This window comes from Lytechinus variegatus, chromosome 12 (assembly GCF_018143015.1).
Source record: "Lytechinus variegatus isolate NC3 chromosome 12, Lvar_3.0, whole genome shotgun sequence".
Taxonomy (NCBI): domain Eukaryota; kingdom Metazoa; phylum Echinodermata; class Echinoidea; order Temnopleuroida; family Toxopneustidae; genus Lytechinus; species Lytechinus variegatus.
This window is the reverse complement of record NC_054751.1, coordinates 11795673-11812381: the sequence shown is the minus strand read 5'-3', so window position 1 is coordinate 11812381 and position 16709 is coordinate 11795673. Positions and strand designations below refer to the sequence as shown.

The window sequence follows — 16709 nt, the reverse complement described above, 5'->3', positions numbered from 1 at the left end:
AAATTAAGTAATTGGAGGAATATAATCTGATGGCTCCCTCGAACCCAAAGACCCCTTTCTGCCCCGCCCCTCCGGCGCACCCCACCCTCCCATTTATTTCCATTTGTTTCTCGCCTTCTCCTTCGCGCTCCCCCCCTATCTTTCACCCTCCTCTTCCTCTACTCCCATCATCTAGTTGTTCATCTCTCTCTCTCTCTCAAAAGTAATCCTGAAAATGCAATAATGACAAGTTCATGACAAATCCAAAAGATTAGCGTTCAACATTTATTTGAGGTTTATCACATCAAGTTTCAAAGCAAACGAAAACAATGCTCAACTTGTGTATGGAACGCAACCGTCACGTCAGAACAGGGCGCCACCTAATATGATGTTTTCCACTCGATAATGGTTCAAGACTTCAAATGCAAAGCAGGTAATGTATTGAAACAAGCTCTCAATCTCTCTATCAACTCAAAACTGTCACACAAAAGAATGAATTATCAAAAAAAAGTTATGCACTGGATACCTGCAGTACAGTCATATTGACCGGCCGATACCAAACTGATAATGACCACACAAAGGCAATACTAACTTAGTTTGGAATCGGTTAAGTGGTATGATTGCCAACACAAGGCAGGATCTGTTTGAATTTTTAATTTCCATTGATGTGCTTTCAAATGTGCACTGAAGTTTATATCAAAAAACTATCATCCACACAACTTGCTTATATTTTGTTATAAACACATAGCTTTCTTGCTGTAGACAACGTCAGAAGTTATATTGTATAAACATACACTAATGTGGTTATCATAACAATTTGGAATATATTGCTTACAATGGATAATTGGATTTGTTATTTGTCTTGTGCTAGCAGCAGTTACATACACATCAATATGCTGCTTGAAAGCTTGTGGTCCTGTAATACATAGCTTGTATAATACCATAAACATCAATCTCTTTTTATAGCAAACTATTACATGGACTGCATTTGCACTTCAAGTCTTACATGAGGATAACATATTAAGTGAGGTTACCATTCCCCAAGTTCGTACCTTGAACATTGATATAAATACGTAATAAAACTGTGAAAAAATACACAACTAAACTGCACAGAAAAGAGTGCCTCGGATCTTTACATATTAGAATAGGAATGTTGTAAAGCGAGTTCAAAAATAATTCTCAATTTTCTTTTTTTTTATTTCAAATACTCTACCTAGAGAGGAAAAAAAAATGCATTCAAATCATGCTCCACTGGAAAAATACAAACACTTCATTCAAAAGATGTATACACTGTACTATATATATAGTAATAAGAATAATAAATGTGACAAGAGTTCTATGAAAAATATATCAATATAGCTACTAAGAGTTGTATAAAATGCTGCCCAAGAAAAACAGGCAAAGAGGCTGTCAAGCTCTAATGAAAAACAGAAAGGAAAGAAATGTAAAAAACCAAGCAACAAACAACTGTCATGTAATAGCATAATCACACTACAAAAACTACGAAAATTTTCAATGATTCAAATCATTTTTTTCTTTTTGGTAGGAAATTTGAAGCTTAAAAATCACACTTGTTCAATGTCTCTACAGCCCAAAATCATCACTCAATCATATATTTTTAAAAGATAATAACTATTCAATATTTCATCACAAGTATAACAAAATGCCAATTTACCAACAATGAAACCAAGCAAAAATATCAGAGCAAAACAAACTCAAACTAAAAAATAACTTATCATCATGAATTTGGATGAGTCAAAATCAATGAAAACCCTCAACTTTTTCCTAAATTCTGTTTACGCCAAAATATACAGTTTAGAAAAAAAAGCTAAGCTGCAATCAAAATTCTGACTAAATTATTTGAATCCATCCTAAACAAACCTAACAATGCCAGATGACCCAGTGAAAATAATTCCCCATTGATATTAATAAATTGAAGATGAAGAAGGATGCAATTGAGGTCAAGTAGGCTTTGTGGATTTATTGCAATTTTTTCCAATGCACAGCACTATGAATTTATCTATATTTGATTCAAATTGACAAGGTGGTTACAGAGAAAGATGCGTGTTACTAAACTAAAAGTGAATGGCTGCTGAAATAACAATTTCCTTCATTAAGTTTGTACTGTCCTTCCAGTAGATTCATCAATACACACAGCTATTGAATAGCTCATACCTGGTTTTCATCCCATCGATAGGATGCACATTCAACAGGGATATAACACAACTGCCCCAGTTCTTTAATGAAAAAAAATACTGTATTAGGGAGAGAAAACAGAACTTAGAGAATGACAATGAGAAAGAATAAAATGAGACACATGACATGTTTTACTTATTTACATTCAGTAAATAAAATCTTTAACAATCCAAAAAAAATGCATTCAGAACACTTGTATGCAAAAGATCATCTTTAAAATGATGAAAACTGTAAAAAGCTAGCAAAGATATCCTTCATATAAAAGCTAAAGTGAAAATATCTTGTTATGCAAAATTGTAACAAAATGGAAGAGCTATGCTGAACTCTGCAATAGTCATTATGGCAAAAAAGCAAACACTGTTTGATTACAAAATTTTAGGTTTCAAAATACCTTTGTATCACATTGATAGGCAAATTACTGTTTTAAAAGTCATGAATATATCATGTCCAGTTAAACACAATTACAAAGTAAATTCTTAGTTTTAACCATACAGAAATAATTAATTTGATTCAATAGATTAAGAAGTATCAAGAAAAGTTCATGTGGTATTTTTTTAGCTCCCCAAAAGACCAACTGCTAAATGATCCCCAATTAAAAAAAAATCAAATTAGTTTAGATGAAAAGAAAGTTCATATAAAAAAAATCATCAGGGCCAAAGGCAATAACTTAAAAATAGATTGTAGAAAAATTATTGATTCATCTTATATTGCACTGAAAGAAAAAAAAATGAAACAAAACCATTCAGAATGCAACATACACACATGAATTATATGAACATCTGACCTCTATACGCTCACACAAATCACATACTACATTGTACAGTGTAGCACCAGATATATAATAAAGACATGTAATAACTACTCCATACATACACTACTACCCGCTTAGTGTACAACCCTATATGAAAACATTGGCAAAAATTGTTCAAAAACACACAAGAAGGTAGAAAAGATTCACAAAGTAAGCAGTTTAATAACACTTTGCTAGAAAAATGCAGAAAATTGATTACAACTTCTGAAACCATATATATTAACTCTGTCTTTATATGAACAAACTATCCAATAATAAAAAAGTTTAATACACACTCTGGAAAACGGGCAATGTGAAAATGTTCTCAAAGGTTTTTTTTTTCTTTTTAATTTTTTTTATACCATTAAAGAAAAATAAAAAATTACAAACTCTGAATCACTTCACTTTGCAAATCGATAATGTTATATAAATAATCAAAATACATGCATATATATAAATTTCAGTGTGAAAGGATTTTTTTTCTTCAAAAATGTAATACTAAAGCATTTGCAAAATGTGTACCAAATGTTATAGTCTAAATTATTAAGAAATTACTGGTTCCGTATAAAAGTTAAGAGAGACAAATATATTGTAGCAATTGTAAACGGATACTAAAATACTGTACCAAGAAAAATAGGTATAGATTCAAACATATATATGAAATACATTTGTTCCATGAGAATATATGCTAAGAAATATTTATATAAAAAGCAAAAGCTGAAAGTATTCTTTTATTTTTCTCCTCACTACATTCAAACACTCATGCACACATACAATTATCACATAAATTCAATAAAAATATTGTTCTACAAAAACTTCAAAATGACATCTATTCATTCGCAATGTCGCCAAAACGTGGCATTAAATACAATAACTAGAAAAAATAAAAGGCTGCAATATCTGCAAATCACACAAAAGTAACAATTGACAAATCTATTGCAATGAAATGTCAAAGCTGTAATCACATAGAAAATCAAATTTGTATTATTAAATTCAATAATGCATGTCCAATATTCTACATTAATATGGGGCAGAGACAACCCCATACTGAGACACATGTATGCCCTCTTTTGTAAATAAATATTTGTCTCACAGCTGATAAATACTAAACCTTGATTTTGACTGTAAAAACCAAGAAAATCATTCACAAAGACGTGAATACAAGTTACAGTGGTAAAGATATTGAGGGAATATCGCACGAATGTTCACTAACAATGCCCAACGCTCATTCCACCATTCTACAAGTTTGTCACAAATATATGAAGTGATATTGTGTCACATTGTAAGACTATAACTGTTTGATTATACTTTCCTGCAATTACCCACACACAACAGGGAAGGGTGCTATCATGTACAATACACAGTGAACACATACGCAATAACTTCTCCTGTTTGATTTAGTATGCCTAAGAACAATTACATATCGAAACACTCCAAAAACGCATACCAAACAGTTACCTTGTTAATATCTTTGCTTTCGTCACACATTGACAGAACATTGAAATCTACATGGCTCCCATATCATTTGTTTCACTTCATGCAGTACATGTACATGTATATCAATGACTTTAGTAATGTAAATGACAGCGCTATTATGACTTATCATCTTGGCGATGAGCGTCAAATATTGATAAGATAAATATTACGAGAGGACAATATTCAGTCACTTTTGCTATATTTTCTGCTTCTTTTTCATACTACTACTGGTTTTTATTTGTAATAACCACTTTGCATTCTGTATTTCAGAGATAATTTCATCTTGTTTTTCGATGCAGCAAATCTTTTCTCAATTTATCTGTATTCTACTGTATGCTGTTACAAAAAATAAAGAAAAACATTGCACAACGGACTAAATAACTTGTGAATTCGAAAAATACTCTTGAAAGATTACAAGATAATCTATCTAACCACTATGCCACTAAAATCAGGTCCCTTTGAAAGAAATCACCACTCATTATAGCTCCCTCTCTGGAAATACTCGTGTTTTTTTTCTTCCAAAGAATGTTGATAATATGTTGACTATACATACACACACGGACACATTAATACATGAATATAACAATGATGTGTACGAGCAGCAGTTTATGAGAGAATTATAAGATTCTACAGTGAATATATACCTTTTCAATCTGATATAGAATATACTGTGCACACAAATACTCGCTTTTTTCTCCAATCTAACGTACTCTCAACAAATCAATGTGATTATCGACACACCATCCCATTTCCAAAACAAAATTCATCAATCCCTGACACAATAAGCATATTTCTAATCACTTCATCTCCTCTTTAATATTTTTTTAATCGCTGAACCAGCGACTGTTTTATAAACTTTTTTTCCAAAATAATTTTAGAAATATATATATATAAAGAATACATAAAATACGAAAATAATGAAAATGGCATTCTCTCTGTTCTGGTGTGTACTGTGATTACACAAATTGCACTGAAATAATATTTAAATAGAAGCTTTGGCATTAACGTTCAATCTATTTTGATTCAGGAAATATAAATCATTCCTGGTCACAAATGAATTATTTTTTTGAAAGCAAAGAATGCTTTATTTTTTCTTTGCTCTTTAAGTCTATAAGAAAAACTTTGAAAACTGCCCAATGCTCCATAAGGTCCATGTAAAAAAAGAATGTGTGCAACTTCTTTATTGAAAAAATAAAATCTGTCATATATTAGATGTCTCCTTTGCACAAATATGGCAAGAATCCATTCCTGTAAAGGGAAATTAAATAATGGAGAAAACAAAGACCTTGACTTCTCTTGATGGCTCATTTGAGCGATATTTCTTCTTCACAAGGTATTTCACGTAATAATTTCATCAGCAAAATACACGAGATTAATGTGACATGTTAGGAGGAATCATGTACCTGGCTATGGTAAAGTTGAAAGAACAAACACACCACAAAACATCAACATCAATTTCGTAGGGGCACTACGTCAATTATGCCACACTAGTTGTATCACTGTCCAAAAATTTAAGTCAATCAAAAATTGAAGAAAAAAAAGGGAAAAAATAAGGTAACTGAAAATCACATCACACAAATGCCTCATCAAAAACACTATTTTTGTTGATTTAAACCGAAAAGCAAAAGACGCCAGACAGGATTCACCTAAACTGGTCTACCACATGGAACTACACGTGACTTTAACAGGTCTGTCGGATCCATTCATCATCATTTTATCGCGTAATCTGCAGTAGATGTGAACACTCCCTCGCCCCTAAGGATGCTCTCAGGCTGGGATGGGGGCGAGGGGAAGGGGTCAGGGTCTGTCTACCAACGGAAAGGGAAAGAGCGTGGTCTATCTCCCCCTTCCTTGACCAGCGGCTTATGGAACTCCCTGCCTGGACGAGAGTGGATGGTGGCCCAGCAGAACTCACAGTAGTATTGTAGGCAGGTCACGTTGGCGCAGAAGAAAGGCGCAAACTTTCCCCCGCACCGGGTGCCCTGGCATTCATCACACATCTGATCATCAAGCACGTATGGCTTTACCTCAACCTATACAGATGAAAACAGGAAGAATTTGACACAATATTAATTTATTTAAGGTTATCATTTTAGGATTTATATATTTATCTTCATTCAGGCCTCATCAATATTGGAATTGGAATTATAATAAAGCTTATGGGACAGGTAGAATTTATAAGACCCATATGATCATATAGGCCCTATAGAACCTTAGAGAATAGAATACATTATCAAACAAAATAATTTTCCCTAAATGGCAGCAGACATAAATACTCCTATCATACTAAAACAGTAAGATCCACCTTAGAGTAAAATCAGAGAACTGAGAACCAATCCCCTGGTTAATGCTATCCATGTACAGCAACATTTACTGAAATAAAATCTTCTGTCCATTATTGAAGTACCCCCCCCCATTCCATTTTAAAGAGAAGGATTGATTTTTGTTTTTACTGTCTATGTGAGTTGTATGCATGCAGCCATATGGTAGTCTATCTCTTTTACTCCCACTCGTCTCTGGTAGATGACTACTCACGCACTTGTGACGTAGACTATGGGATTTTCATTGCACTTAGCATTCACTCTAATGCATCTGTGTCCTATATTTAGCCTTTGCACTCTGGCAATGCAATGTGAGCATGTAATCCGGCATGTAACGTACAAGGCTTCAATAAGCAACATGAGAAAGAGGGCTGGTTATTACTTTGATACATACTCTAGCATTCAAGAGCAATATGGGAGGCAGCTTTGTTCATATGTCAGCTGAAGCATTTTAAGTGTCAATATAAGCATCAATATGTCCCCATCTGAACATCAATATACACATGTACTTAATTCATATTCCCATCGTTAAAGGTAAAAGACAGTAGTTGCAGCAAACAGTTGTTTCATGAGAAAGTCTTTAAATCAAGGTTTATTGTCAAAATATTATCATACATCTACATTTATAGATCTGGTATATTTATGTTAACTTATCTATGTAAAATCATGAAACTTTAGCAAAAATCGATAATTCTGTTCAACACTGACACAGAAAAGCATATTGTGGGACAGTGTATTAATATTGCTTCAATAAATACCCGACACTTAATGGAATTCCGCACTTATTTTGCTCATTTCTCAGCAATTACGCATTTTCTTCCAGAGCTATTTGGCACATATTTTTCAAATTTATACATACAAACACTTTGGTGGTAATTTCATTGGATTTTGTTCATCGTTCCCACAACTGGTATTTATCTTTAACTACTGAGTGAAATATACATGTACATTCGTGTATATGAACTGCATGCACTGAATATGAAATCTAATGAAAATTGGAAAGGGTAACATCAAATTAACTACAAATGGTAAGCATCGGAGTGTTATAATCTACAGAGAATTGAAATCAAATTCCTATTTCAAGGTCAAAGTTTTTCTTTTCTTTTTCCTTCATAATGTAAAATTCAGGGGGAAAAAAACATCATGATGCTTTTCATGCAGCACAATAATCATTCAATAACTAATGAAAGCGAGTGAAGAAACCATAGCAACCAAAGAAGAGTCATTTTGCCATGAAGCAAGCCCTCATTGTTATACATGTACGTTTAATAAAGGTTGCTATATCAACAGCTCTCGGTGGTGAGCTCCATCAAATATAATGGCTAAGTTATGGAGCAGCGTGAGTGGGTGTAATTCAATTTGGGCAGTGTGTGGGCAAAACTTGTATTCACTCTACACTCTATCAATTTCACTTTTACTGAATGCACATATATACTTGTGTTGAGTTACATCATTTTGCCATGATCAGTTTGTTGACAAGAGGTGAATATTCTGTCAATTCATCAATTTAAAAGAAAAAAACCCACATATTCATTTCATGATACCAGAAAAACTAGAACATCAAAAATGAATAAACCTTGGTTTCATAAGCAAAAGAAATTTCTTTATATTTAGCCACCCAACAATGTTCCCATAAAAAATTAGACCCCCATCCCCTCAAAAGAGAGAGAAATGAGTAATACATGTAGTATGGTTTTCAGCAACCAATCATTAAACAATAAAGCAAAAATTCGATAAATAAATAACTGATCAACAAGTAATTGACATTGTATTGGCTAGTTTGAAATATGCATCATATTTTTTATCACTTTGAATAAAAATTCTGAAATGTGCTCTAGTTTGGACAATTAAAATGTATTTTGATCTCGGTAATTGGCTTAAAATAAATCGTAAATTAACAATAGTATGCATGAGTGCAGTTTTGTGCGTAACTGCCTATACTCCTAAGTACCTGTGTATTTTTGCACATTGTAAGCTGACTTTAAACTACAGAGCTACCGGTACACGTACAAGCTGCTCATCTCCCATACAATAACCCACCCATGTCAAAGAAACACATGTCTGTGATTTGCCAAATGCATAAACATATCACTCACCCTCTTGTCAATGTCGCCATGCTGAAGCTGCACAAAACGAGCACTGATGGCGGCAATGTAACTCTGCTGGCTGGCGAAGGCCACGCGACCTGCTCCTTTGGGGTACTTCAGCTCCGGGTCGGTGTCAATACCGGCGTAGCATACCCCGCCATACAGCCGATCCATTATCATAGCCAGTTCAACTGCACATGGGAAAAGACACAAATCAAAATAGAAATGCATGGGTGAAGGGGTGTTGTGTTTTACACATGTTTCTTCACTTAAAATTGAAGAGATGGCTTTTCATCAGGTCAATCAATAGCTCGGTGTCAATTGATGCCGACACAAATGGAGTGTACCGGTAATAATACACAATATAGAGCACAAAGGTAGGTTAAATGCTAATATGTCATTTCAGTGTCCAGCATAGCAGGAGCTTCTCTCTCTAATTAAAAATAAATCTTTGATCAATCAATAAAAGAAAGCATTGCAAAGTACCACAGTAAAATTTAAAAAATATATACACAATAAACTAAAATGACAGTATGGTAATACAATTAATCTGCATACATTTTGAGAAAAAGCACAAAAATGAATCATCAGCTAACATTTTTATTTCACAGAAGAAAGTTAACTTCATAAAGAAAGGTTTTAGAAAAATGTTCTCTAGCTCTATGTACATGTAGATACAAATACGAAGAACTACATGTATACAGTAAAGGACCTACAGGTAGTAACAATACAACTTGTATCAATTCAAACAAAAATACATTTTCTTTTTAAATTGTCAATATGCTTTGAGGTTTATAATAAGAAACCACAGATGAATATACCGGGTACAAACATTCTTCATGTATTTTGAAGTTTATGGTTTTGTGGTCACATCCTGGCTTGTTTGAAATGCAAAACTATTAATGCATCTTGACTGTGTATGCTTCAATCCAAGGGAGGTTGGGTGGATCTATAAAAAAAATCTACCATTAAGTATAATACCAAAAGCTAATGGATGGTGTATTACTGACATGTAGTAGTGGAGTGTGGGGGTCCAATTGTACATGCAGGTCTGACCACACTGCAGTACATGTAGGTCATGAATGTTCAAAGTCTATAAATTGGTTTTGCATGCATCAGCTACATACATGTACAATGTATGTGAAACATTAACACATTCTACATCACATCGTGTTTAATTAGATTGCATAACCCCAGGGCAAAGTTGTCTGCATTATGAATGTCATGTACATACACATCTACATGTTCATATCATATGGATTAGGAACCTGGGAAGTCTTTTTCAGAAAACCACCTTCCCCAATTCAGATTTATATATTCACATAGTCATAGTGTGTCACTGATGTGCGGTATTCTAAAGAGACACTCGGGGGCTCAATATAGTTAGGAGAGAGAGAATGAGAAACAGAGAAGAAAGGGAGATAGAGGGGGAGAGAGGGATAAAGAGGGGAGAAAGAGAAGGAGAAAGGGGGAGAAGGGAGGGGAAATGGGAAGAAGGGGAAGTGAGAGAGGGATGTGGGAATAGGTAGGAGAGATATTGAAGATGTTGTCAGGGGTAGAATAGAAAAGCTGGAGGAAGAGATGAATTAAAGGGAAAGACGGAGAATGAGAGGAGGAAAAAAGTAGGGTAGGGACTGCAGGATGAATAGTGTGTGTCTGTACTCATGCATGTATACATACATGCATGGCATGGCCGGCTGTGTGTGTGTGTGTGTGTGTGTGCGCCCCCCTTTCTGAGGAATGAATCCAATACGAAATGAAATGCCTATGCATACACCACCAGCCCCTAACCAGTGCCATCCTCTCTTCACTTGATTGGCATCCAGTAAAATATCATCACCCTGACAGCTTCTCTATGCAGGGAATTTCACACAGGTACATCGTCACCAACGAAGACATGCCGGCCGGTCAACTCAGCTAACCAGCCGGCATCCTGTGTAAGGTGCAATTACCATCCCATACAACCCACACAATGATAAATGAGGGCTCTCCATACATTAACATCTCATTTGCATTGGGGTATTTTGCATGGGCCACTGTTTTATTGATGAATTAGAAGAGGGAAACAGCTGTTTTACCTCCACTGTTTTTTGTTTCTAATGGCACCATGCATGTATGTATATATGGGATGCAGCAGTACTGTAACATATGGTGGCTCATGACAAAATTGTGATTTTCAGGTGTGGTTTTTATGTAGACACTCCCAACATGAAAAAGTGTATCATGCACTTTGTGAAATTACACACTACCGCTCAGGTGTGGGTTTTTATGAAGACACTCTCAACATGAAGAAGTGTATACGATAATGCACTTTGTGAAATTACGTGAATATGTACTGGCACCATCGGTCTTACATGTACACCTGTACTATGTGGGGATGTTCTTCAAAAATGTCTGTCAATAAAATGCCTTTTCATACCCAAGAACATATTGGAAAATGGTGTTGCATATGTATGTTAATATATTGCAGTTAACAAGTAGACCTAGGTGCATGTATATATAGGCCTACATGTAAAGTATGGAATGGGCATTTTATAATACTTCTAAAGTAACAAGGTGAAAAATGAGATCTTTACACATTACACTACAGCTTGATAAACCTTAAACCTGAAATTACAAATTTGAGCAAGAAATGCTGATGAACCCATAATACGTTGACGATGCAAGATGATAAGCTATCTTTACTACTGTCAGATATGCATTCTAAATTCAGCATTACTGTGTAAACAATCTGTGTTATCCGTTATAATTTCCCATGCCAACTGTTTGCGCACTCATATGATGGACAAACTAGTCTAATTCTCAGGAGGTTTATAACCCTGCTATCAGGAGTAGATGATAACACACAGCTGATCCCAACTGATAACCACACCATGTACATGTAACGTCACCCATTCATCTACAGAAAATGCCATTTCTAATGACCAGAAGAACAATCTGAAATTACAGAACAAAGCTTGTGAAGCTTTGCAGTATAGCAGCGATAAAAACAACATGTAAACATTGAATACACACCACATCCATAAGTGTGGCACTGTATACATGTACATACATGATGTATACATGTAGGCCTACATGTAGTCCCTGCTACAAACAACACCATATGGCAAATGAATGCAATCTGCATTCTCAATATGTGTTTCATCTTCTCTGCAGTATAAATGCAGTATCCTACATGTACACTGTAGTACACAGGTAAATTTTACCAGAATCATCGAGTGTTCTACAGTGAGCAATTGAAATGTACTTTCTTTATAATTATATCTTTTTATTTTGGCAGTCTGTGATACAATTTGTTTTAATAGTGGATCTATTAGTTTGGTCTTCAAAAATATATTGCTTGTATATGTCTCATGGCACTATATTGTGTTTCCCATTTAACTAATTTTAGGTGGTATGGTAACACTAAAGCTTTGTTGTTTCATCATTAATAAACATTATACCTATTTCATGATCATGAATTCATTAATAATACCTTTTTTCTTAAAGTCCTATTAAATCTTAATGCAATGCCTTGAACCATGCAATGACTAAATATACATGTACTTTGCTTAATAAATATATCAAATATGATAAAAAAATTAGTATTTATAAAATTCAGATTATTAAATATAATATGGGCATGACTGTGTTGAGAAAATGTATAGATGAATCAATTATTCAATTTATTTAGATAATTCTGCAAGGACTTCAAATGATACAGCAATGAAGCTTTGTCATTTTATGGATTCTCCGAGTTGTGAAATAAACATAAAAAGCTGTTTACATGTATCCTATTTGAACCTGATATAAACATTGCTCATACATGTACAATAAAATTCAAAGACTTGTGCATTCTTCATGCAATAGCAACCTGGCTTGTGGACCAATATCTCCAATTAATTTTCCCCAGGTAAATGAAGCAAAGCCTACAGCATAGACTGATTCCCAGCATCAATACAATAAAGGCATTGGCAAGAAAACCTGTTTTAATTTTCATCATTAACTTTTTTCTTAGTCTGGAGGGAGAAGGGGGTAAATTTGGGGGAAATATTTTCGCTATTCAAAATTGAGCCTTTGTCCATATTCAAGTCATTATTTGCATAGATGTAGAATGAATTGTTTTAAAGTGCAAGAACAGAAAAGGGAAAATTCACCCAAATAAAGCTTTTCTTTAATTTGGGATGAATAAATAAACTGAATAATTGATTCATTGAATGAATAAATTACATAATAACCCCAAAAATATGAATACAAAAAGTACATTTTTTCTTTAATCTGTCAATCTCACTCATTGAACCCATACATTTCCACTCTGCATAACAAATCTAATTCAAACAGAAAACTACACATATTGTAATCTTATACATTGATAGCATAAGAACCAGCAGAATGAACATATCAGGAAGTTACAGAGAGGGAAGGGGGTGTAGTACCAGTATTTAAATAAGTTTCCATAAAACAATCATACGTGAGAGGTTATGATAGATCTAGTTATTTTCTAAGTCATCTCAATACTGAAAATCAGTTTAATATGTAGTTAATTGAGTCAAGATCATACATGAAAATAGATGCATTAAAGATCTGCAGGCAGGCTGCATGCATGTATGTATGTGAATAATGGATTGACAATGTTTACCTCAAATGTGAATTTCCTTTTCTAATTAAACCTACACATGATACATAAATGCTTGAAAATACACTCATGTTCAATTTTGGGGTCCAAGCAATGAATGTGAATCAGGAATTTAACTTGCAGAGTAATGTACATGTATCTCTGCACATGTAAGCAGTCTATAAGTGTTGGCTATTGGGTAGGTCTTGACTTCATTATACAATACAGGCATCATTGGAGACACCATAGTACTCACAGAGGTTAATGGCAACTATTGGTGTGCATATACAAGGCATGATCTATTAGCTTGGCAATGAGGATACATGTACATGTGTACACGACTGTCTTCTATTTCCATTACTATGATCAGAAGATCGTATGAAGGTAATACCACCTGCTTGCACGGATGAGCAAGACGAGTCTCCCATGGGTGCCTCATCTACTCACAAGCTTTTAACAAAATTGCTTTCGTAGACACCATGCACACTGTACAGGCTTTATATAGGATGCGAGTTATACTTTTAAGTAGCAATAGCACTATAACGGCAGAAGGGATATGTGTGCAATCTCAAATATATTTCACAATGCAAAGTATCTTAAGCCAGGTTTTAATGGAAGCATGTATAGACATGTATAACACTGCCCTTTGTGTACAATGAACAGTAAATATTAACAGTATATGACCATTCAAGTATTGGATAATTTCTCTAATTGTTTGATAAATTTCTCCAGGACTCGCAATGACAACAAATAAAATGAATATTGCCTTCATGATAGTGAATTGATAAAAAATGAAGAAAAAAATATCTTCATACAAAAGGTCGTTATCAGATGAAAACATGAAATCAAGGGGAAGATGAGAAATAAAGGAATTTGAAAGAAGAAAGAGAGCGAAGTTGAACTTCAGTCTAGGGAAGATATACATGTATCAGGGAATATATGGTAGTGTATAATGTGTGGAAGCTAGGAGAAATACAGGAGGGGATTCCTAGAGAGGGGGTGGGGCGGGTAGCAATAAGGAGACAGTCTCAACAACAACAATAAAAAAAAATCTCCAGAGAATGAACACTGTCAGGATATGATGGAAATGATGATGATTAATTCATTAATTTCACATGAAAGACAGCGATGTGCACAACATGTGCAGCAACTACATGCATGCCTCATGATGGAGCCCTACTGTAGATGCACTTTATGATAATGCTACAAAAATCAAATGTGATACAGGTACAAGATGGTGTATAAATGCACATGTACATCAACACAAAGGTTACTGTTCTAAATTATTCTATTGATTTTTAAGAATTTTTTTTAAAGAATATCATAATGATCATAGGTTATATGTATTCATAAGATTAACTGAAATACAAAACAAAGCACCTCTAAATGAGCACGTTGGCTCCAGTTTTATGTGATTTCAAGCCGTTTTGTGAGACTAATGATCTTGTGATTTTCCTTCGAAGTTCATTTGGGAATGCATGAGAGGGTGGAAGGAAGTTGGTAATTGGAACTTCCTATGACTCTGACATTGGTAGGCAGCACAATTCACTTTCACCAAACACACTCTTGACCACTTGTTAAAATAACCCTTATAATTCTTTATTCTTTTATACAACATGACTGCACACAAAGGATGTTATTAAAAGGAGTGGGGTTCCCTCAAAGTTCAAATCTAATCTTTCTCTCTCTTTGTCTACAAATTATTATCATCCTTTCAAAATACCCCCTTACCCTTCAACCATCAATTTCCTCTCCATTTTCTAAAACCATTTTACCATGGTGAAGGGTCAATTTCAATGTTGATTTTTGTAACTATTTTCTATACAACTTAAATAGTAAAAACATCTGTTGAATACACTGTAGTACCAAAAATGTGTTCAATATCTTCATGAATAAATACATGTAGTTATGGCATGGATATTTTGAAGAAGTTTATTAATAACATATATTTAATCAGGTTAACATGAAGACCAGCCATTTTTTTTTTTTTTTGCATTTCATTCAGTGTAGAACATGAAACAATGGCACCCTTTTGGAAGCTTGTAACTAAAAACCCCTCAATTAATAGCAAACATAAATTCATCAAGATAAAGTATAACAGATTGTGAATGTAAACAATGTGCATAATAAACAATGTGATTGTGAAAAAGCTGTTTATAAAGCACCAGGAACTGTTGTTCACTGTAAAACAATGAAATCACCAAAATGATAACAAATTAAACAAATTGACTCCATTCTTCTGAAGGCCACATACGCTGCAGGTAGCTGCATGCATGAGATTACATCCAATTGTCTGCAAACAGATTCAGCTCTGTATTTTGAATGCGAGGGCATTTGAAGAGGAATCTTTTGCAGTTTTATAATGATATTCTTCCTAAATACCATAAACATAATTTGATTTATAGCTCGCAATGAATATTCCCATCATTCCAACAAACTTTATATAATCTTCAAATATTATTGTTCTCATGTACGCAAGTTCAACATGAGCTACAGTGTAATTATCCCCTTCTGAAAATCTTGAAATTGACCACTAATTGTTCTCAAGTATGAAAGTTCAAAGTGAGCTAATTATCCCCTTCTCCTATGAAGGAAAATCTTGAAATCACAACACAGGATGTTGGCAAGGCCAAGCAATCTTTTGGCTCCTTCTCCATAGTCATTCTAGGCCGGATGAGAGCCTGTGTTTCTTCTACATACCATCCTCCCATAGAGAAGGGCAGGCCAGAAACACGCTAGCTGGCTTGTTTGTTGAAAGACAGGATGTACGTGTAACCATAGCATTAGTCTAACTAAAACAACAGGCAACAACACATGTGGTAGTGTGTACCAGCAGCACAGAGCTGGCCTGAAAATTACAGCGCAAAATGTGTATTGGATTTTAAACCTAAGCAAAGAAAATATCAATTTTCAAATATGTTTTACATGTGCCTCCTGACATACTTTGTTATGGTAATACATTTGTACAGCATATTGCTTGCCCCTTTTGTTGTCGTCTGAGGTTGGGTAGTTTAATAGAAAATCTTCCTCGCTTAGTAACATGATAAATTACATCTTTAAACTACTTCCAAATTTTTGCTTGTTATATTTTCAGTTTCTTTTAATATCATTATTAACCGTTTCTATATTTCAAGTCATACACAGGTGAGTACATTATAGTAAGTACATGAACATGAAAAAGCCCCAGCCATCAGCATCTCCCCCTCCAAACAAGAGAGAAAAAATTATTCATTCAAAGGAAAGTATAAATGCATGACTGAATAAAA

General features: G+C 34.3%; 1 protein-coding gene across 1 annotated transcript in view; it reads right to left on the bottom strand.

The window, feature by feature from the left end:
- Window positions 1-250: 250 nt before the first annotated feature.
- The window catches only part of LOC121425103 (cytoplasmic polyadenylation element-binding protein 2-like), a 44376-nt gene continuing 27917 nt past the window's right edge, over window positions 251-16709 (bottom strand). Inside the window, exons 7-8 of the mRNA XM_041621080.1 lie at window positions 8859-9040; window positions 251-6474 (exon numbers count right to left, since the gene is read on the bottom strand). Coding sequence (XP_041477014.1) covers window positions 6250-6474; window positions 8859-9040 — 407 coding nt within the window. The 3' untranslated portion in view covers window positions 251-6249. The remainder of the gene's footprint in view (window positions 6475-8858; window positions 9041-16709) is intronic.